The sequence below is a fragment of the Dermacentor variabilis genome, chromosome 1, assembly GCF_050947875.1.
Source record: "Dermacentor variabilis isolate Ectoservices chromosome 1, ASM5094787v1, whole genome shotgun sequence".
Lineage (NCBI taxonomy): Eukaryota > Metazoa > Arthropoda > Arachnida > Ixodida > Ixodidae > Dermacentor > Dermacentor variabilis.
Genome location: NC_134568.1, coordinates 64,935,460 through 64,958,882, shown reverse-complemented (window position 1 = coordinate 64,958,882; position 23,423 = coordinate 64,935,460). Strand labels below are relative to the sequence as shown.

At 47.2% G+C, this 23,423-nt stretch overlaps 1 protein-coding gene across 2 annotated transcripts in view; it reads left to right on the top strand.

Annotated features, from left to right (window-relative positions):
- N (neurogenic locus Notch protein) overlaps window positions 1-23,423 on the top strand; it is an 81,336-nt gene that overhangs the window by 44,402 nt on the left and 13,511 nt on the right. For both annotated transcript variants that reach the window (XM_075688268.1, XM_075688271.1), the window contains exons 3-11: window positions 6,199-6,476; window positions 9,065-9,260; window positions 9,363-9,496; window positions 9,564-10,259; window positions 17,587-17,814; window positions 18,917-19,264; window positions 20,302-21,033; window positions 21,199-21,427; window positions 22,847-23,048. In XM_075688268.1, the coding sequence (XP_075544383.1) occupies window positions 6,199-6,476; window positions 9,065-9,260; window positions 9,363-9,496; window positions 9,564-10,259; window positions 17,587-17,814; window positions 18,917-19,264; window positions 20,302-21,033; window positions 21,199-21,427; window positions 22,847-23,048 (3,043 nt within the window). The remainder of the gene's footprint in view (window positions 1-6,198; window positions 6,477-9,064; window positions 9,261-9,362; window positions 9,497-9,563; window positions 10,260-17,586; window positions 17,815-18,916; window positions 19,265-20,301; window positions 21,034-21,198; window positions 21,428-22,846; window positions 23,049-23,423) is intronic.

Below are 23,423 nucleotides of genomic sequence, written 5' to 3'. Positions count from 1 at the left end.
CGAATGGGTTATTTAGCCAATTAAATGCAGGTTGCCATGTCAGTGTAGCAGGCAGGTCTTTTTAGCGAATAAATACATGTAAGACACATTCGCACCGATGCCGTGACTGTGACAGCTCGCCGCACGCGGGAGAAACGTTCCTGCAGGAGGTTACACCACGTCCTGGCCGACAATGACGGAACATGATTTCATGATCGCGGCGACCGATTACAACAAAGCCAACGAATCGATGGCTTTGTTGGCCTTTCGGTCGTTTCTGCGTTGAAGTTTTTCGACGTTTTCCTCGGCGCGCTCCCACTTCTAAAACTGAGAGCGCGCGTCATTAACGGAAACAACCTGCACGCGCAAGGCATTTCATAATTGATTAAGGGTTGTCCATTTCCTGCCAATAAGGAGAACTGGCTATCTTATAAACGCCATGCTCGATTTGGCGATAAACAGTGGTTGAACATCAACGTTTACTGCGACAGCAGTTGAAAGATCGAAAGTGAGTTTGCGGTGTCAGTCTGTCTTGTCTTTTCCGTTACGCCGTCGTCATCAAGCCACTTCCTCAGCTCTATCTTCATCACAATATGAAGAAATGGTTGCAGAAACCACCGAAGATGGTTGCCAAAGTAAGCGAATAGCTTATGCGGACCGCAGAAATAGATTGGGCACACTAGCAATACCTCGGAAGTATACTGCTGGCGTTGATAAAGGTGTTTGATGATGGCGGCACAAATTGTCGTCGACATATTCTGGTAGATCACGACAGCTTGACGGCGACGGAGGAATGATGACAACGCAATGAAGACAGCGAGACGAAGATGGCGTGACAACGGCTGCGCACCTGAGCTTTCTTCTCCGCTTGTTCACTCTACGGAAGCCGGATACTCCTCCTTCGTCTATTCGCTTTGAAATCATGGAGATCCCTCGCACTGAGGAAGTCGGGTCCGAAGCGAAGCTGTGGTGAGCCGGCAGGACGAAACGGCGTATCTCGACAAGCGAGGCGCAGCTGACTGCGGCGGTGAACGCGCCTTCATGCTGCGGAGAAACGCGCCACAGCGCCACCACCACCTACCACAGCATTAAAAACTTTCACAAATCTCTCGTGCGGCATCACGTGCGCCTCAAAGATCGAGTTGGCGTCCGGCGACGAACGTGCCTCCAACAGGTGCTCTTAGCATCGGCAGAGAAAGTCCGACCACGAAAACAGGAGAATGACAATGGCGCCTGACACCATCCTATATCTGAATTAAACGGGATTGGCTGTGGCGTGAAGATCTATCAAGTCTTTCTAATCGCGCAGCCACCATCGGCCTTGGTCAGACAAGAGCTGACACAGTCGATATATGCCGAACGAAGGCACACCGCAAGACGCAATATTATCATCCCTCCCATTCAATATAGGTATGAGGAGCCCGCAAATATACGCAAAACTGCCGCGCGACTGGCCGCTCGAGGCACTTCGCGTGTATTCGCGGGCTTCTTTCACGCTCGGGAAAACGCTTTTATGTAGCACGCATCCAGCAACATAAAGCTGTATCGGGAGTTTTTCACGTTGATCGACAATCTTATCATTGACATTTTTATCTAATTATAATAGTTGAGGAGTTGATTAATTAGTTAAGACTAAATATCTAATTAGGCGGTGTGCAAAAAAAAGAATGAGTATCTCCAAGCGACTGCAAACATTACCTTAATTCTGTCCAGCTACGTGGGACACCGGTGCAACTGCGAGCCAGACGCGCCAGCCACTGGGCTATCGCGCAACATTCGCGCATGACAATTAGTGCGAGGTTTTGTACGCCGCGCGTATTCTAAAAGTGGTGGTGACTGCGCATGTATTTTGTGGAGGTCACAGCGGGCGATAATGCAGGGATGAAGACGACGTTGTGCGCATCACAATATTGTCCTTGGAAGACAGACAGCCTGCTGGTGTTAAAGCAAATGAGTTCATAGCCTAGAGGAATCGCTGAAGTCTGCTAAATTTCCGTCTGTCCGGCAGCATGGCCCAATGATTTGTTTGCCCAATCCGAAACAAAACAACGTTAGCATCAAAGATCCACGGGACAAAAAACAAACAGCACTCTTTGGGAAGTATCTCGCGGTGCATAGAAAAAAAGGGAGATTTGAGTATGTCCACTGTATACTGCAAGGGCATCGCATGGTCGTCACACCATAGAGAAAGAAATGAATTTTTTTCTCTATGGTCACACTCTTTCAAAACAGTTGCACCCTTTGGGGTGTGTATTTGCCACACAACGACAATCGTCACCTGTCTTGCTTGCGTTTCCTTTCTTGAAAACGCTGGGCGCGTTACTTTCCTGTCGAGAATGCTCTGCCATGCTGATAACGCGCATGCCGTTCGTGCCTTGGAAATGCCGGGCTCGCAGCGTCAAAGAAAGGACATGCGGGCAAGACCAATGACGATTATCGTTCTGTGGCAAATATACACACCGAAGGGTGCTACTGCTTCTACACTCTTAAGCGAAATTACACCCCTTTGCCACACAACGATAATCGTCATCTGTCTTGTCCGCATTTCCTTTCTTTAACGCGGCGAGCCCGGTACTTTCCAGTAACGAACGGCATGCGCGTTATCAGCATGACATAGCCATAGAGTTTCTCACTACATTACCTAGAGGGAAATCTGGCGCTGCTGCGCTGTGGTATGCATGGGAATGCCGGTATATTGTGGATTCGGATTGGCATCGTTCTCGTAGAGACAGGACACCTTGAAGACGCGCTTGGCAAGTACCGTTCCGTCTGTCACAATGATTCATTTTCTACTAGAACAGCACGTGAAAAGCTGTTTTAGCTTTATTATTACGCGAAAACATATTTTGTTTAACTATGAGAACTTGTTATTGTGTGTACGACTACATGTTACGTAAGAAGTATCAGCGGGCCGCTAAAGTTGGAGGACAGACGACAAGGTTCGCGCTCGCTTTGAAACAGTTGGTCGTCTGTTCTTGCTTTTCTTCGCTTGGTCATGCATCGTGGGTGAGTAAAGATGTAATATGCGTGAATGGAAACATTTTATGAAGATTTTACTTTGAGAACGCGTTATTTGCGTAGCCATATCCACGTTTTAGACGAAGCCTCTTACAACACCAGCCAACACGAGCCTCGCAGACATATATACCGTCATTCCCATGACGGCACGGTGCCCCCTTAAGAAACTCCCATAGACGGTGGCGCCAGATTACCCTCTAGGTGTTATAGTGAGAAACTCTATGGACATAGCATTCCCGCAAGGAAAGTCGCGGGCGCGGCGTTTTCAAGAAAGGAAACGCAAGCAAAGCAGATGACGATTATCGTTGTGTGGCAGAGATACACCCCAAATGGGTGTAAATTTGCCTAAGAGTGTAGAGGGCAGCAGGCAAAGCTTAAAGCAACCTTGCCACTTTCGCTCTTGAGCTCGCCCGCAATGGCACCGTTATGTAGAATTTAGCAGACAGCATTCCTTTCCTCTCGCCACGCATGACGTAGTTGGTTTAGCGTTGCCTCGGCTCGAGCAAGACTTGATCTTCAGAAGTTGCGAAACGGCTGTAGTTGAACACGTGAACCAACCGAATTTCCAAAAGAATGCTATTAACAGCATCTAACAGCGACACGCATAAATAACGGTCCCGCGTCGGAAGGGACGCGGATGATCCACGGCGCACACCTGCTCCGCACATACTCCGAAGCTTAGGCGAAAGAAACAAACGTAAATTAAAGGCGCTGTCTGGCGCACGAAGCAAATCTTATGGGAAAGCTAATCACCTGCTGGGCGTCTCTGGTAATGACAGGAGATCGATGTGGATATGACGTTGTCCTGCGGGCGCCATATATCTCGCCCTAACTTCAGCTCTTTCGCGTCTGCTTGGCAGAAAGATCCCATGGACACAATCAGTGGCTGTGGGCTCGTGAAAGACGCTGCGCGACAGGACAACGAGACTTACAAGAGATATGAACAGCTTTCCAAAGTATCTCTGCGCTTTTGCTTTCGGCTCTATAAACGGTTCAGAATAATGCGACCAGCTTTTGGGCACAAACGCAACGCAGGATCACCGTCAATAACGAGAAATTTTTCCGTCATACCAAAATTAGTTGTCCTTCAACACGGGATCTCCGGATGAAAATTTCCACTTCAGCACTAGCGGTTCATTGAACGATAATTAAAATTAATTTACATTAACAATTCTAGTATAAGAGCTTTTGTTGTGAATACGGGCCCTCGTTGTTCGGACTGCTTAGCTGTTGGACACGAAGTTGACGGAAAAGCTGGGCTAGTTGGTCAACCCTTTTTCTATGCATTACTCCCTTCCTCCAGTACTGCCAACCACGGAAACTTCTTTGGTTAGCGCCTCACCACTCGTAACTTGCTTTAGTTTCCATCATGTCTTGTGTTGTTTTTTTTTAACGAAGGTGAGAGGCTGTACCTGTAGCGCCAATAACTGCAACGGAGAGTAAAGGGGCAACAGGCAAGACGCAAAGGCGGCCGAACGCCAGTTGCGGAGACGAGCGAGAAGAACACGGCCGATTGGCCGCGCCTCGCGCTGCTGCCCCCGCCACGGCTCTGGCGAACTGATCTAATCCCCTGGAGGATATCCATTTATTTCGGGGCCAGTCGAGGATTCCTGGCCGGATTAAGCAAGCAGCGGAGGACCCCCGCGGTGAGCTGCCACGCCCGACGGGGACGAGAAATCAGTCCTGCTACATCCCCCCATCCCGCATCGCGACTCGGCAGACGCGCCGCGTTATTATTATTCTTGGGGGGGGGGGGGGGGGGGGGGGGCGGTTGAGGGCCGCCCTGTCCGAGGCGATTTAACGCTCGCTCGATCAGCGAAACGAATGCCTTTTGCTGCCTCCTCAGACGACACGCAGTGGGGTCTCCAGGCGCCACGAGACTCCTTAACCGCCAGCCAGACGCTGATTAGTCAATCGTTGCGCGACGTCTACGCAGTGAGTCAAAACCATCGGTGGCGCAGCACACGAGCATCCGGTTTCGTCGTGTTGCAGTACCAAATCACGAGGCGTGTGCAAGCTTAACTAGCACGAATAGCATTGCCATCTATTTTGCTACCGTTGTCACTGCGTAACACTAGGAACGCCTTTGAAGGCTGCGTGACAGTGTCCACAGAAACAGTTCGTGTGTACGTGTGTGTTTGTGTGTGTGCTTTTTCATTATTCTTTTCTTCATTTTTTTATCCTTTTATCTCTCACCTATCGCATCCCTTTGCCCCCCCCCCTCTCTCTCTACCGTTGTATTCACGAAACAATGAACCATGACATTGAATACATTTTGTTACCTTCATATATATCGTTTTGTGTCGTAAGTGCCCTTATAGGGCTGCTAACTTTCGTTCACTTCCGTCGCGCGCGATATGCGCCGGTGGAACGCTTGCTGCAAGCGAACGAAGGGCGAAAAGGCGGAGCGTCGGCGCGGGGTCCAATCCCAGAGCGAACGACCCCGCCTCGAGCCTTTTTCAACAAGTTGTCGGGACCATTCCCCCGCACATTCTCCCCCACTGGGCCGATTCCTAATCTATTGTGATCTTGCAAGCTGGGTCCTTCGCCAAGGTCTAGCAGCCGACTCGCCGAGTAAAACGGGCGGCGCCAACATGAAAGTTCAGGTGGCGGTTTGTGGTATCGCATGCTCGCTACTCTCGCATGGTTCGACTCTCGTGAACGCCCGCCGCGTGCCCGCAGTTCGCGAATCGACAAGGCAGGCCGCGGACACTTCAAGGCGTCGGAGAGCTTTTCATAGTGTCTAAGTTTAGGGGGCAGGGGGAGGTATTGGTCCCGGTATGCGCGTTAAACACCTTGGTCGGAAAACCCCCCCGCGACAACACTAATACTCTATCCTTAGCTAAGACGTCGGCAGGTATATGTATAGCTGAGAACAACAGTCTGCACACGACCTCACTACTGGCCAAACGGTCAAGTGCGGATTGTATCTTTTATACGAGGCATCTGGAGACCGGTCGGGAAAGAGGCAGCTTGTGGTCAGGGAATTTTCTGACCACCACTTCTGAAATGGAAAAGACAGATCCCATTTTTTCTTAGCACAGGGAGGAAATGGCCAGGGCGTGCGCACTTGTCACGTTTGTTGCGGTATGCAGCGCCGTGTTCAAAAGTTGCCTGGCTGCGCATTGTTCCTTGTAAGCACAGAAAGCGTCCGACATGATGATCGCACAGGAGATTCAACGGCGCACATCTTTCTTGCAGCTGTCCTCCGCTCTACGTTGGCGAGTACTGCCAGCATGCGAATCCGTGCCACACCGGAGGCCCGGGTTTCCGCTGCCAGAACGGTGGCACGTGCAACGTGGAGATGAGCGTCACAAACGGACCCAAGTTCTCGTGCACCTGTCCCGTGGGCTACACGGCCACCATGTGCGAGATCAGGGTGCCCAACGCCTGCGACACGAAGCCCTGCTATAACGGGGCCACGTGCCAGCTGCTCACGCTGCAAAACTACACATGCTTGTGCGCCAATGGCTTTCGAGGTGAGTGCCGCCAAATAGAAGACATGTAAAATAGTGGCAACTATTTACATTTCGTGATTGTAGGGGCGCCACTTTCGCCTGCCACACAGTGACCGAGTAATCCAATCATTGTGCATAGCTCATAAGCGCGTTCGTGCACTGTAAAAAAAATGCACCGTTGTTTTTACTGGACGTTTCCCGACAGCATCGGCTGTCAACTCTTTCCCGTAAAATGTACAGGCGTCTTCCACAGCACTGGAATAACGCGCCGTCATATTTACAGTAATTTTCCGTGAAAAATACAGACGGCTATGTGTTTTCATTCCACGGCACCGCAAAAAATACGCAGTCACATTTACAGGAATTTCCCGTAAGCAGTGCTTAAGAGGAAGCTTTAGCTCGGGCCCAACTCCGACGTGGCCTATTCAAATACATGTAAAACGCAAAAACGTTTTTTCTGAGATAACCTACGGACCGATTTTAATGAAATTTGTTGCCTGTGAGAGAGAAAGTGAAAGTCTAGTGACTGTTGGAAGCGGAATTTCGATTTAGGTCCTGATTTTTGTTAAAATAATTTTCAAATATTTGAAAGTTTGAAAAAAATAGAAGCACGAAGTGTACACATTCATAGCTCTGCATCAAGAACAGATATCGCGGTTCTGTAAACGGCATCTATGAGACCATTGAAAGCGGACAGATTTGATACGTTATTTTACAGCGTACGTGAATTTGTGGCGTTGTGTACGAAGGTTCTGCAAAATCTGTATTTCCATATTACGAATTTTTGTGAGATTAACGCGTAACATATCAATTTTGTCCGCTTTAGATGTACTGTTAGATGCAATTCACAGAATTGTATTATCATTTTTCGTTGCTGAGTTAGAGTTGTAAACTTGATAGTTTAATTTTATTTTTATTTCCGATTTTTGCCAATTTATAATAAAAAAATCAGGACCTAAATCAAAAATTCGAAACAACAATGACTAGATTCTAAGTTTTTCTTTTAAATGGAACAAACCTTGTCAAATTTGGTGCAGTGGTTGTCGAGAAAAACGAATAATTCTCCTTTTACATGTATTTAGATAGGAGCACCCGAGCTAAAGCTTCCTTTTAAAGTTGCGACTCAGGACTCAGTCAGTCTCGGGGTGGGGCGGGGGGGGAGCGATTACTTAGGGATGGGTTCGACCCCCCCCCCCTCTCCAGGTCAACAGTATCACTGCGGCATCCATTCGACAAACGCTGGAGAGAGAGAGAGAGAGAGAGAGAGAGAGAGAGAGAGAGAGAGAGAGAGATGAAGAGGAAAGTCAGGGAGGTTAACCAGATATCAGTCTCCGGTTTGCTACCCTACACTGGGGGTGGGAGATAGGGGTTAGAAAGAGGGCAGAGAGGAAAGCATTAAAAAAACAACGCACACACGGAGGTACACACACACAAAAGTCATTCCAGTTAAAGATGTTCACAAAGGCCGGTAGAGCGCTGGAGTTGGTTTTATTGCCAGTAGTGCTTCGTGCTGGACGATTCTAACTGCAATTTTTCGATTAATGGTTTAATCCCGATTACTCGGTTGATGTGGCATGAGCAAACGCAGATATTGTACTGCTACACGCATTTCCCCGATGCACTGCACAAGATGGTCACCACTCTTTTTCGACCAAAATTCTTGGCACAGCATTCTGTTTCATGAGCCACCTGAGCATGGAGCTACCTGCTCGTGTATCAGTGAAGGTTAACCTTGGTTTCTTTAGGTTATCAGTTCATTTTAATTCGTTTAGTTGTATATTATGAGTGCTCCGTTATACCAGGGACGCATGTCTTTTGTCCACTTTTGTACGTAAGTAGGTGTGAAACCATAAAATATATTGTTCTAGTTCCCGGGGGTGTCAATGAAGCAAAACAACTAATGTTCTGTGTTGGAGCTACACTTGTTTTCTCTGAGATCACATATCTAACCCTTTCCTTCCCGAAATATATCGAAAAAAAAATACAATATGCCACTTTTTAAAGTGGCATATTGTTTCATTGAATTGGCAGATTAAATAAATGCCCCTCAGAATAATATATTTATTTGCTGAACACCCATAAAATTTGGTTAATCTACACCTGCTTGAAATTGGCTTTTTTCAGCGCCAAATAAGTAAAGAAAAAATAAACGTCACAAACACAACTACTGTGGCCTTTGAGAATTATAACGAAACCGACTCTCACTTAGAATCGCATTTAGTCATGCAGGAGGAAGGCCCTAGTGCGGCAAATACGAAAAATAACTTTCCTAACGTTTCGTCAGGTGGTCCTGCCTTCATCGGAGTAATCACTGTGACGAAGGGCCACCACGTGTGTGTGTGTGTGCGCGCGCGCTATACTAGTCGCCGCTCTATGAGAGCCCCCCCTTCCACTGAAGGGAGACTTTGAGCCCTGTCCGTAAGAAATACAGACGTCTATGATTTCATTTTACGACACCTTAAAAACACGCCTTCACATTTACAGGAATATACCGTAAAAATACAGAAGGCTGTAATTTCATGCTATGAGACCGCAATGCAGTACATGCCATAACTTTACGCAAGCTACCGCACGGTAACTGATCTGGGCACACCTATCGATCGATGCAGGCAAGTACTGCGACAAGGTGGACCACTGCGCCTCCCAGCCTTGTCTAAATTACGGCAGTTGTCAATCCAAGGAAGAGTCGTATTCGTGCATCTGTGCGCCGGGATACAGCGGAGCCTCGTGCGCGGTCGACGTGGACGAGTGCCAAACAAGACCCTGCATTCATGGAACATGCCACAACAACCAGGGTTCCTTCAGGTAAGCGTCGGATTACGCAAAATACGGCACGTGAATTATTCTAATTTCGGTGTCGAGGCAAACTTTCAGGGGGCATGGACAATAATGCTTGCCTCCTTGCAGTTGCACCTGTGAACCCGGCTACACGGGCCACCTGTGCGAATCCCAGTACATTCCGTGCGAGCCCAGCCCCTGCATGAATGGCGGGACCTGTCGACCCATCGACTCCCTCAACTACCAGTGTTCGTGTCCTCCTGGTAAGGCTCGCTCGACGAGCACGCGATTCCGTGACATGGACGGCACTGACAGCTGTTTATTGCGCAGGCTTCACGGGGACCAACTGCGAGACGAACGTGGACGACTGCCCAGGCAACCTGTGCCAGAACGGCGCCACCTGTCTCGACGGCGTCAACTCGTACACGTGTCACTGTCCGCCCACGTACACGGGGCCGTACTGCACCAAGGACGTGGATGAGTGCGCCATGCGGCCCAGCGTGTGCAAGAATGGCGCCACGTGCACCAACACGGTAGGCGGCTACTCGTGCATCTGCGTCAATGGCTGGACGGGCGCCGACTGCTCGGAGAATATCGACGATTGCGCCGTGGCCGCGTGCTTCAACGGTGCCACGTGCCACGACCGAGTCGGCTCCTTCTACTGCCAGTGTGCACCCGGCAAGACGGGCCTGCTGTGCCACTTGGACGACGCGTGTGCCAGCAATCCGTGCCACGCGGGGGCCATCTGCGACACAAGTCCCATCGACGGCACATACCTCTGCTCATGTCCCAATGGGTTCCAGGGCGTCGACTGCACCGAGGACGTGGACGAGTGCGCTCAGGGCTTCCCTTGCGAACACCAGGGCCTCTGCGTCAACACACCTGGCTCGTTCCGTTGCAACTGCACCCGTGGTTTCGCTGGGCCCCGATGCGAGGTGAACATCAACGAATGCGACTCCAACCCCTGCCAGAACGAGGGCACCTGCCTGGACGAGCGTGGCGGCTTCCGCTGCGTCTGCATGCCCGGTAAGTGTGCCCCTGTCCACCGTAGAGTTGCTGCGAGTATTTACGGTGCCTGAGAGCGGTCTGAGCAGGAGCATTAAGTACTGACTTTGCTCCTGCTCGGATGCTGAGGACTGACCCAATCAAAACAAAGCTTACGCTATGTATCTCAACCGTAACAGCCGTCATTCGCATACATACGCAAATATATTGAACATTCGACGCTGAGCTGCTCAATGCCTTTCTGCTCTTCTGGAGTTACACGGAAAGCATGTTTGCTACAGCTCTGCTAAAATATGTATGAACAAGGTCATCTTTAAAGACATGGAAAGCATGAGGTTGATATTCTTGCTTAAGAAGAGCTTCGTAGTAGCGTGTTAGTTTACATACTAGCAAAGAGAATATGTCAGCTTCATAATACTAATCATGATGATGATGCTAAGGGCAGTTGGGACATCGAAGACGGAATCGCACCAAATTGTCTCCAGACTTTTTTTTTTCCTTTGCAGCTGTAGGTAAGTTCATGTGCTCCTAGGTAATTTACAGAGACACTGAAGGCAAAACGCTACGTTACGTACGTTATTCCCCTTTGCTCTCTCTCCCAACGTCTTCGCACGCGTGCTTTGGAAGGGCATTTCGCGAGAGGTATACACACACGGGCCCCATTTCTGATGGCTGTTGCTTTGCGGCGACCAATTTTCCTGCTTCAGTGTGGCGTACGAATCTTTCTTTCCCCCTCCTCCTCCAAACGTCGATCTAACAAAGCTTCAGTGTGCAGTGCCCCACCAGCGTCGTCGGCCGGCGTTATAAAAGTCGGTCACAGCGCCCGCACTGCCCAGTAGTTAACCACGCGGCGAGCGCAAGTTCAAAGCGAAATGAGCAAGCCCACGATAGGGTCTGGGTTTTGCATAAATGCGCGGTCCAGGAAGTTTGAGTGCCGTTCTTCGGCGAGGCTGTCGGGCTGCTGCGCATGGTCAGGGTGCAGAGGAGGAGGTCGCGCCCCGGCGTCCTGTCAATCGGAGCTCTGACATCGGCGGCACGCCGTCGCCAGGGCGGGCATGGTGTCGTTACCGTAAAGCAAAAGAAAAAGGCGCAAGGTGGCGCTGTACGTGTATGGCTTTAGGACAACTACCCACAGCGTGTCACCAAAGGCAGATCGTCCTTTCTGAGTATGAGTTGGCCAGCAGTTGGCCAGCGCGTCACGTGCCTTTGTCTTCTGAAACACCAACACCAGAAGATGAGGAGCCTGACTGGAGCTTTCGTTCGCCGGGAGACTTTATTGCTGTTTAGTACAATGAGATTACATAAAAAAAATACGGAGTGTGGTGCGTTGTGTAATCAGATTGCTCAAGTGCATAAATATATAGTACCTGAAAACAGTGTGCAATAATGCGCGAATAAGTAACATGAAGACTCGGTATGAACTTTGCCGCACAACAACACAGAATAAAGATTTTCCTAATCGCGATCTCGCTCTCACCAAGAAATATTCGCACTAATCAGGAAATGCGTCATCAAGAGATCGTCGGCACAGAATGCAGAAGGAAAGTAAACGCATGCGCGCACACGTGCAAGCGTTACCCCCCTTCTGCTTTCACAAACACATAACGCACGCATGCAGTGAGCTCGAATGCTGGACGCGACTCACAGCCAGGTACGACTAAGCCTTACGCTAAACAAACGTGCACGTGCGCGTCGCAGTTCCAGTAAAAAAATTTTAGGAGAAAAACAGCGCCGACAACCCAGCAGCAGCGAGCGCTCTCGAGTTGTTCCCAGAGTAATCTTCCCACGTCGGGACCACGCGAAGAAATAATCGTTCGTTTCTTCGCCACTTCGCGTCACTCTGGCTGGAGTCGCGGCGCAAATGCGATTACGGCGGCGCCGACGCATGTACACACACACTGGGAGAGAAACAAAGTTACTAAAGAAAAAAAAGGGAGAACACAAACAAAACCATGACTGCAAGCAGTTCTTTCAAGTCGAGTGCACACGGTGTGAGAAAACTCGGAGCATCGGGTAAACGAGAAGAGTTGCGAAGGGAGGACGTGAGAAAGGTACGACCACTGTTCTCGCTGGTACTCTAAAGTAACGCGGGCCATAGAGCTCACGCCCAGTCGCGAACGTGCATATAAGCACCTCGCAATACCAGCGGTGCCGTTGTTAGGGTTGTTTCGCTAGTGCACGATTCCACCTGCCGAAGGAAACTCATTCTTGGGCTGACTGTGAATTCTGGCACGAGTCGTCCTTGCGCACGAACAGCTTTGTGAAGATGCGTCCTGGCCCGGACTTCACAGAGCTGCTCTTACGCAAGAACACTTGGAAGAAACGAACGCCGTCGTTCTGTCGGCTGCTTTCTTTTGTGATCCCTGCCTCTGCGGAGCTGTAATCTGCAGCTCTTAAGAAAGCAAAGAGCTTAGAAGTACTAACCACAAATTTACACGCTCGTAATTTTTTTTTTTGGGCCACTAGTTTCTAGTGCTGCACAAAGGCGCATATCTACAGGAGCTGAGTATTGAAAATGCGTGCCATTCAGCTCTCGCGCGTTGCGATTGTAGCGCAGGTTGTCAAGCTGCGTTCGTGCAAGTGGCTGCTTTGCCTCGAGTGCGTACGGCTTGATATCGGGGTTTTCCAGTATTTGTTTCTCGCTATTATGCGAATACCTATTAGCATTCATTCTAAGCTACTTTTGCATTTCTCAACAGCTTTCGTTTTTTCTTTCTTGCTAATCTACATTCCCCACCCCTGCGCCCACGCATTTTTTTTTCTTCTCCGTGAATAACGCGTTAGCAGCGCACAAGCAGAGTGGTAGCCCTTGCCAGCATGCTGCTCTGCCCATTCTGGATGAAGTCTGGTTTACACGTATTTACATTGCGAATAAAAAAAAAAGAACATTATTTTAACAAAGACAGTGGCGTACACGCAGTTTGAACTTGTGGGAGGCGGCGCGAAGAGGTAGCCGCCATAGTTGCGGTTTATTTAGGCCGGTCAGCCATGGTGCCGCGGGATTTCGGGAGCGGCCGACACAGCGGCCGCTCAGGTCAGTTTTAGTTTATTCTCCCTTCAATACGAATGAATAAGTAACAGATACTATGCAGGCGAGGGTCCCAAAGTCATGGGGAGTCTACACAAAGGATGGGCATTTAAAGGGAGCCAAGACTGAACTAAAAGTTTTCGATAACTTTTACTTGGCCACAACGACTCAAATACGAGAAAGTACATTGAAATTCGAGATGTCACACTGACGTGTGCCGGCGCTGAGGTTTCGGCGCGAAATTCAACGGAGCTTCGACCTTCATTTTCGTTTCTAATAATCAAACTCTTACTTCGAAGCGAAAATATAGATTTTAAAGAATACTTTATCAGAATACACTAAGCTTGTTGATCGGCGGTTGTGTCAAATGCACCACCTAGCCTTCCATAGTTGTGACTAGCATATCCCGTGCGTTCTTTTCGGCGTATACCAAATTCCTAATGCAATGTAATGGACAATTCTTCCTCAGCATTTATGATCGGCACATACCGGAAACTGCAAACCCCTGCGTATAGCATATACGTAGGCGGTGACTAACATAAGAATCTGCTAAGGTGGTGATAGGGGGGGAGGGCAATTCTGTCTCCCGAAGACGGAGGAGGAAGCGGGCGGCGCAATCGTGAGTCGACAGAAACCGAGCCGCTCGCGGCGTCTCTCTTTGAAAAAGGCTCCGTGCACCTGGTCGAGGAGGAGACCCGGCGGCTCCCGTGGGCATGGGAAAACGACGAGGGATCCGCGCCTCCTCTCCGGGCGGCCTTTCATTCCCGCCAGATCCGACCGGAAGTGCCGGCACACCACTGCGGCAGCCTCCTCCTTCGGGCGCAGATGTCTCTCGCAAGAGGCCCCTGGCACGGACGCAGTGCAGATGTTTTCGCGCTCCATCGTAATTCATGACCTCAGACCTGCTTCGCGTTAGTCGCACCAACGTGGCCGACACCGCACACGTGGCGACGACATAGCGCGCGCCGGTCGAGGTGAACGGGCCACAGGCGTGAACTTCAAGCAGTTGTACTCTTTCTTTTTTTTTTCTACGTAGAGGCGTTTTCAAAATACCGTGTGATGCTGCCAGACGTCTAACAGCAGGACTAACAACAACAGCAACACCGCTGATAGCGCGTGTGTCGCAGCATCGCAGTGTCAGTCATAAACATTTAGGAAGTTGCGTGAACATGCCGACAGCAGAAAAAAGAATTTAGTCATAACAATCACGGCGCATAAGTTCTGAACGCGGACGGAGGCCTGGGATTCCACAAACCGGACATATTGCCGAGTACCTGAGCAGCTAACGTGCTGATTTAAACGCACGCATATAACGCCGGTGATTAAAGCATTCCCCTCATTGATTCCTGAAGCGTATTTAATTTCTCTTGCGCTGTAACGATCGACTTGACAGAAAGCCTTTGAAATAAATTCCCTACAGGAGGCTTCAGTTGAATTTAGTGGTTTGTTCAGCGCGTGCCGCAAGGGCGCTTGGCCTAGTTTAGCCGCCGAGAAAAGTGAACGTTAGAGCGGCAGTCGGTACGAAATGTTGCGTGCCAAGAGCAGCCACTCAATACCGCGGCAGTAGGTTCGAAGAAAAATCGCACGCGCGCGAGATGCTCAAGAAAGAGAGGCACGGAACTGGTTTTTCGTTTTTGGACGGGGCCGCGGTGCGGTGGTCGCTTGGCGCCGTCCTACCTGAGGCCGCCTTCTCCTTTTTCTGCAGCGTCGCCCTTTCCATTGCTTCCTCGGTCATGTTACGCGGCGGCTGTGTGAAAAAGAAGAGGGTAAGGGTCTGCGGACTGATCACGTGGGTGAGCAAGGGCAAAAGGTGTGGAGGAAGAGAGTGGGGCGCAAGGCTGAAGATGGATGCGGCGGCGGCAGTGTGCCTCCGAGCAGCGGCAGCAACTGGGCTGCGGCGTTCCCAGCCCCCAAGTGGGGCTGAGCGAGCAAGGCCCGCGAGAGAGGGGGAGTGGGGGGGAGACCACTCCCATGACCCTTGGCGGCGGCTGCCGTGTCTCTCGAATGGAGAGAAGGGACAGAGTCTGAGAGAAGCGCATGACAAACAAGTCCAGCTCGATAATTTCCCGATTGAGGTGGATTAGAGCGCGCCAGCCAACGTGTGTACACCTTCCGCGGCGAGAGAGGACTGCCCAGAGTCAGCGCAACAGGCCAGCGTGTATGAAAACGCAATGGTATCGGAAAAGGCCCGCGATGGGGCCTTTCTCTCCCAAAAAGCGAGTGAGAAAGTCTCGTGCAAAGACAAGGAGGAAAGAGCCGCAGCGGCGGCAGGCATTTTCGTGAGAATGGAGATGATGCTGATACGGCCACTTGCGTACGCGACCCGGCGTGAGACAGGCAGTCCAGCTACGTACGACCACTGAAAAAACACGCAGCCGGGGAACACTGGCTGAACGGCGTTTTAATACATGTAGGCGTCTATTTCCTGTTTTCCCATGGTGGCCATTTCATTCATAACACGATCGCTGGGGCGCCTGCAGTGTTACGTCCAGTACACACGCACACGACTGGTTCATAATTAGAGAAGTTATTGCATGAATATACTAATCGGGGTATTCAAATGTAATGCAAATGATACGCCTTAATTTTTTACCCAAAATGAAATGTGTGACTGGATATCTCTCTTTTTGTTTTCTTTTTCTGTCGATATACAACTGTCAATGTTGCCATAGGTGCATATAGACAATGAAGCAGTGCAGTTACATGATCATTAATATAATATTAATGATCATGTAACTGCAGTGCTGTCTATGTTGCCATAAGTTCATATAGACAATGAAGCAGTGCAGTTACATGATCATTAATATTACCTGCATTGCTGCATTGCCCATTGCATTGCTTCATTGTCTATATGCACTTATGGCAACATTGACAGTTGTGTATTGACAGAAAACAAAGAGAGACATCCAGTCACACATTTCATTCCAAGAAATAGCACTGCTAGGTTACAAGCTGTCAAGGAAGAAAAAAAGGGGGGGTAGTAAGCATCCACTTTGTCACCAAAATTAGTCTGTCAGAATGACCATGACTGAAAATTATTAAAATGATGGGTGGCCATTTGCATAAACCTAAGTGAGTTGGCAGGTGAATTTATACACGTAACGGAAGCCAATCATATTGCATTAAGCATAATTTTCTAAAAAAAGAAAAAGAAACAACAAAAATAACCCTTTGTTTACTTGTTGATCACTTCATGAGCTTAAAGAAATACATTGTTTTTAATATTTGCACCCTGGAACTTCAGGTTATGCATAGAAGTATCAGAGTTTCACCATAAAGGCAAAGCAATAATGCGAAGTCTAACACTCGTAGCTGTAGTGGCAGTATGAATTGAAGTAAACTGACTAAGTAAACACAAGCTGTTGTGCTAGAGGTCCTCTGTTTGAATCCTGCCATCGGACAATTTCATTTATGTTTATTAATTAAAATCAACGTCTTTCTTAGTGACTTTCCATATTGGGCATGTTTCAAACCTCCTTCTTAGGCCGATCCCTGAGGTAGTGCACAGCCGCGCCAATAAAATTAATCATTTTAAGGTTTGAGCTCTGTTATTGTTTTGCACTTTTAGCATTTAAGTCTTGACAAGATTTAATATGAAAGGCATACACTGTTGGTGTGTTGTTTTATGACATGTGTTTGTGGGCTGCCATTCTCAAAATTCTGGGCAATAATTTTGCCAAGAATGTAAGATTTGGTAGGAGCAACTTTAGTGATGGAATGTGTGGCAATATAACCTGCATATAGCGCATGTAATATAGCATGGTGTGGCACATAGCATACGTATACTTCAATAAATTTGAAACCTCACGGCGATGATAACGGCAAAAATTTGCTTGGAGGGCCCATATAATTGCTATTGCAACAATACTCTGCCTTTTTTCAGCCTTGAACGAATAGTGACAGCATATTTTAATTGTTTTGATGCTTAATTGTGAGAAGGGGCACATTAGAAAATATAGCTACATGCAATATTTCTAGTCCATTGCTATGAGAGCTGACATATTAATATACACCAAGTAGGTGTTGCTTATAGACAGACAAGCATAGTTGTGTTTGAAAAGCCCTAGCTGTATGCCCATCAGGAATGCCTTGCAGAAGTTGATCACATTATTCACTTATATTTAAAAAGGAGAACTTGCAAATATCAATAAATATTTTTTCATAAGAGGTAAACTAAGTTATTTCACTATAAACTAAACCTCCAGAAATATAAGCGCCACAAATAAGACCATTGCCCTATGATGAGACCATGCAAAGAAGAATCAAAGAGAGTATGCTTATTTTTAATCATTTTCATCTACACTTCTTGTCTGAATGCAGGCTACCGGGGAGTGCACTGTGAAGTGGACATTGATGAGTGCCTGCCCAACCCATGCCTAAATGGAGGAATATGCAGCGATCGCATCAATGGCTTTCAGTGCCTCTGCCCTGTAGGATTCTCAGGCAAAAAATGCGAGACCAATGAAGATGATTGTTCCTCATTTCCATGCCGTAATGGAGGATCTTGCCATGATGGAATCGCCAGCTACACCTGTCACTGCCCACCAGGTTTGTTCCCCATTCTAGGCCAGCTTTTAAATCTCAGCAACAATCTGCTGTGTTCTTTTCTGCATATCTTAACTTGGAAGGTGAAACAGCCAGTGGTTAGTTGCTGCATGAAATTCATGCAGTGCTTAATGGGTGCATGCTCACTGATAGGAATAGCTATGGCCAGATTTTATTATAGTAGTCCCTTCTATACACAATGAGCTCACATTTGCCTATGACTCATATTTAAAATTAACTTGCAAATCTCATAAAGATTAGAAACCAGTTTAGGTACAGTGGTTGTACAGCAATACTTAAAGGCCAAATCGCTTTTGGTACCTTATGTTGGTATGCAGTGCTAAAAACAAACAATACAGAAACCAACCACCCGTTGTGTGTTTGGGGTTGTATCAGACAGTTGGTAGCCGATCATTGTGTGCACAATGCAGCAGACTGTGTCATAGATAGGCTGCACTGAGCCGACACTCATGTATTCAAACACTTTTTGGTTTGAGCATAGCATAAAAATCTGTGTCGGGTGTTTCTTGCACAAACTTCTGTTGAGATGACAGCAATGTTCCTAGTTGGTCAGACCAAATTAGTGTAAATAAATTCGTGGCAGACTCAAAGTGCCTTACAGGTTGTTGATTACTGTAAAATTCGAGCAGACAAGCGTTTAATACAGTCTTTCACATGACCCATATAGTGATTGTGACCATGAAGCAAGTGGTCTGCTTAATAATCTGATGTGGGGTTGACTAAGGGCACTGACATTGGTGACAAATGATTGAGTGTGCACTTAAGTCGAGATACTCAGTCAAGTTTATTCGACTGCACAATTACTGAGACCATCCACACAACCACATAATTGTGTTGGTCATGTCACAAACATGCATAGGTCCTTGGATGTGTCTGTGTGCCTCACTGCACACAGACACATCCACAAAAGAATAAATATTATGGTAAGTTCAGATGCAAGATATTGTACACAATGTTGGGCAAAGAACTTGGAAAAACACTCAGCCTTAAAGCACACAATATTTTAAAGAAAAGTGCACATTGGCAAGAGTCCAATGGTTACAGCCTAGGAAGCACTATCAGACAAATTTCTTGTTTTTTGCAGGTTTTACTGGAAGCAATTGCGAAACTAATATGGATGACTGCCAGTCCTCTCCGTGCCACCATGGAGATTGCATAGATGGCACAAATGCCTTCACGTGTAACTGTCACCCTGGATACACAGGCCTTCTCTGTCAAAACCAGATCAATGAATGCTTAAGCAGTCCATGTCAGCATGGTGGCACATGTGAAGACCTTGTAAATGGCTACCAGTGCCGTTGTCGCCGTGGTACATCTGGTCCAGACTGCCAGTTCAATGTGAATGAATGTTTTTCAAACCCATGCCGAAACGGTGCAACATGTGTGGATGGGATTGACTCTTACACTTGCGAGTGCCTTCCAGGATATGCAGGTATGTAAAATATAAACATGAATTGTCTTTCCATTTACTTGTTTTTCATGTTTTACTCTATGTTGTGCTCCTCCTTACATAATTCACATCAACTGCCACAGCAGCACTTCTTTTTATAGCATGCCTTCTAATGTTTTCTTACGAAAATATGCAGCTGAGCACCCCAATTTTCAAAATACTAGTTGTTCATAATAAATCTGTCAATGTTTTTACGATCCCCACAAGAGAGTTTAACACAGTGAAAACACTTCAACCACAGAACATGCGAATCATGCAACAATGTCCATGCATAATTGTGGATACAACAAGGACATCTGCTGGATGTCCAGTTTCATATATCCTGTTACGAATGTCCCAAGGATATCGCACATGGACCTGCTTTGGATATTCTACCATGAATGTCCCAAGGTTATCCCACACGGACATTTTTTGACATACCCAATACATGAATACTTGTCCTCCGATTGAGGCTTTGTCTTGAGTTTCCTCGTAACACAATTACATTTTCTTGTATGTTTGAATTACAATCTGAAGCTATGATGTCTGCAGGTCATGTGTATGTTGTGCTTAAAAATTTTCTGATGCAATTTGCTTTGAAAAGTTCAACTAGTTCAATAAGCCACTTGCACTTAGCAAAAGGCCTAGATGAATTAGGGGTATGCTGCACTTCCACACATGTACGTGCATGCATGATGTGCGCATGCAATCTGTCTCTTCTTGACGTGTGGGCACTCTGCCCGTTGTATCTGTTGCACAGTGTCTGCTGCAACTGTAATAGACAAAATTATGGCAAGCACTGTGCAAAAGGACCTAGCATATGACCGTAAAATGTACACTGCATGTCCCCATGATGTCCCTTGCATACATGCAAGGGATGTCCCCAGGGCACAAAAAGTGCGGTCAAGCATTCATGTGAGGGATGACCGCAGGACATATTTAACACATCCATAGGATATCTATGTTCTGAGAGTGCATGTTACTATAAAGCGTGATTGTTGTCACTGGGGAGTGACTCATGATATGCTGTCTATTTTCAGGTATTCATTGTGAAACAGACATCAATGAATGTGCCAGCAACCCTTGTGCAAATGGAGGTGCTTGCATTGATCTCATCAATGGCTTCAAGTGCAACTGCCCTCGCGGCTACTTCGATGCTCGTTGCCTGTCCAATGTGAATGAATGTGCCAGCAACCCATGTCAGCATGGTGGTACCTGTGAAGATGAAGTGAATCATTTTGTCTGTCACTGCCCTCCTGGCTATGGTGGCCATCGCTGTGAACAAGACATCGATGAATGTCAATCTAACCCGTGCCAGCATGGAGGCAGCTGCCACGATGCCTTGAATAACTACTCATGTGCCTGCATAGAAGGCTACTCTGGACGCAACTGTGAAACCAACCTGGATGACTGCAGTCCGAACCCTTGTCGCAATGGTGGAAGTTGCATTGACTTAGTGGGCACATTCCGATGTGTGTGCGAAGTGCCTTTCACAGGACCGACATGTGAGGTTGAACTGAATCCTTGCTCACCAAATAAGTGCCGAAATGGTGCACAGTGCTCACCATCTTCAAATTATCTAGATTTTGCCTGCTCTTGCAAACTTGGCTTTACAGGCAGGCTCTGTGATGAGGACATTGATGAGTGTGCTGTATCGTCACCATGCCGCAATGAAGCCACATGCATCAACACCAATGGTTCCTACGAATGTGCCTGCACGAAAGGCTATGAAGGCAGGGATTGCCTAATCAACACTGATGACTGTGCATCCTGTGAGTTCTATTCTAATGCATTTGTCATTGTAGGTTGCAGTGTAGGTTGCACTTAAGCATACATGCACTGATCGGCTGTGAAACCATTGGTATTTTTAGTATGGCTACATGTGTTTGAGTGTTTCTAACAGCTTTTCAAACATTTACTACCTGTGCTTTAAACAGATCCATGCCAGAATGGAGGCACTTGCCTTGATGGGATAGGCCAATACAGCTGCCTTTGTGTGGATGGCTTTGGTGGCAAGCACTGTTCTGTGGACATCGACGAGTGTGCCAGCAATCCTTGCCTCAATGGTGCGACTTGCAATGACTATGTCAACAGCTATGCCTGTGCATGTCTTCCTGGCTTCAGTGGCACAAATTGTCAAACAAATGATCAAGACTGCACTTCAAGGTAAGCCTCCTAAATTCATAGACTCACCAGAGAATATAAATGCACTGTGAATTCTTAAACACTACTCATAACAAATCTGCTTTATGCCTCAGTGGGAACATCTTTAGGCCTTAGCCCACTATAAGCCCCACTTAAATGTGCTGCTATCAAATCACAATCGCATCACATTACTCTAAAAAAATAATTAAAAAACACCACATCCGGCTGCGGTTTGGAGGCCACGCTTAGTGAAGCTTTCTTTGCAGTGTCCAAAGGTGTGCAAGGTCTCTCTAACGACTCAGTACATTTGTACAAAATCGTCAAATTATTTTCAGGGTCCCTTTAATGCTCACTTTTAAGCATACTATTGATTATAAATTGCTGATTGAATAGGCATACAGCATGATAAAATGAGCCTGAAAATCTAAATTGCATGTGTACAATTTTAGATTTCTGACTGAACAAGTAACATAACCTATTCAGCTATGACATATGTGCGTATGTTATACATAGCATACATTGATGTTTCCACAACTGTAGGTTGTATAGATGCAGCCAGCAGTCATGAAGTGGCTCAATAAATATTAGAGCAAAACGCAAGTTCTAGCTTAAAGAACTACTGACAAAATTTTAGAGATGCTTGTTCATTCTCTACACATGGATACCTATAACCAAATAATGACAATGAAACAAGCATACATCTTAATTTGATGGTAAAGACAGCTGCAGCTCCTCATGATGCAGCATGATGCCGGTGACCGTCCAATGTGAAGGGAGGTATGTGATGCAAGAGGTGGCATTCAGAATGGAGCTCGTAATGTGTGTCGTAGTGCCTGAACCATGGCATTGTTTCTAGACGACCTCCTCTTACAGACTAATTTACTTTGGTTATAGAAAGTTATTTCTTAATAGGAAAAAAAATATCTTCAAGATTATTTTTGGCATTACTGCTTATGCAAAGAAATTTCAACTCCTACAGAATCAAGAGGAACTTAGAAGCTGTGGTACTGCAGCTGCAGCTCAATATTTTATGTTTGTGTAGCTGCAAAGTACTGGCTTATGTGAAGGAGGGCATGAAGGATGTGTTTCATACAACCAGCTATACATTTGTGGATGTTTAATTTGGCATACTGTTTATAAGACTGTCCAGTTGTACATTCCCTTTTTATATAATTTACTCAAAAATGTAATCTGTAAAGGTGCTTTCATTGAAATAAGGGGACACATTCTTGGACAATCACTTTCAGCGATACTACTGTTTCGTGTGATGTAGTGCTCAGCCAGCCAATCAGCTCATCCATTTTTGCTCAACAATCCAATAAGCGCGCACTGAAAGTGATATAGCCGAAATTGACTGTCTGAGAATACGTCACAAGCTTACTGTAGCTTGGGAATGGTGCTGTAAAGGATATTTATGTGCCTTTGCTTTCTCCTGTGCAGCTCATGTATGAATGGTGGAACCTGTGTCGATGGTGTAAACAACTATACCTGCCAGTGCAGTCCAGGCTACACAGGCTCAAACTGCCAGTACCACATCAATGAATGTGACTCCCAGCCCTGTGCTCATGGAGCCACTTGTGTCAATCACATTGGATATCACACCTGTCACTGTCCGTTTGGCTACACGGGACCTCGTTGTGAGGTGGGCTGTGACACATCACTATTTTCCTGAATTTCATGCTAAATATATTTTCTTGAGCTACTGCATATTAAGCCTGCATCTATTAATAGCTTAAACTGTTTTTCATTGTGTAAAATACACGTTGAAGCAAATGCTTGTGGAATGTGCTGCGGGACTTTGAATTTGTAAATGGAAGGTGAAGTTTTGAGTGACTGATTCACACTGCTATGGTTCAAGGCCTGGCCTGCGTCTGATGGAAAGGGGAGCTTTATGGGGCTAGCCTCTGAGCCTCTTCGTTCCCCTTTCGAACCCAGCAGGGACTTTTCAATAAAGATATTTTATCTCTCTCTCTCCCTGCGCTAAATAGTTTGGCACTCGTCACGGGAGTCTTTTGCA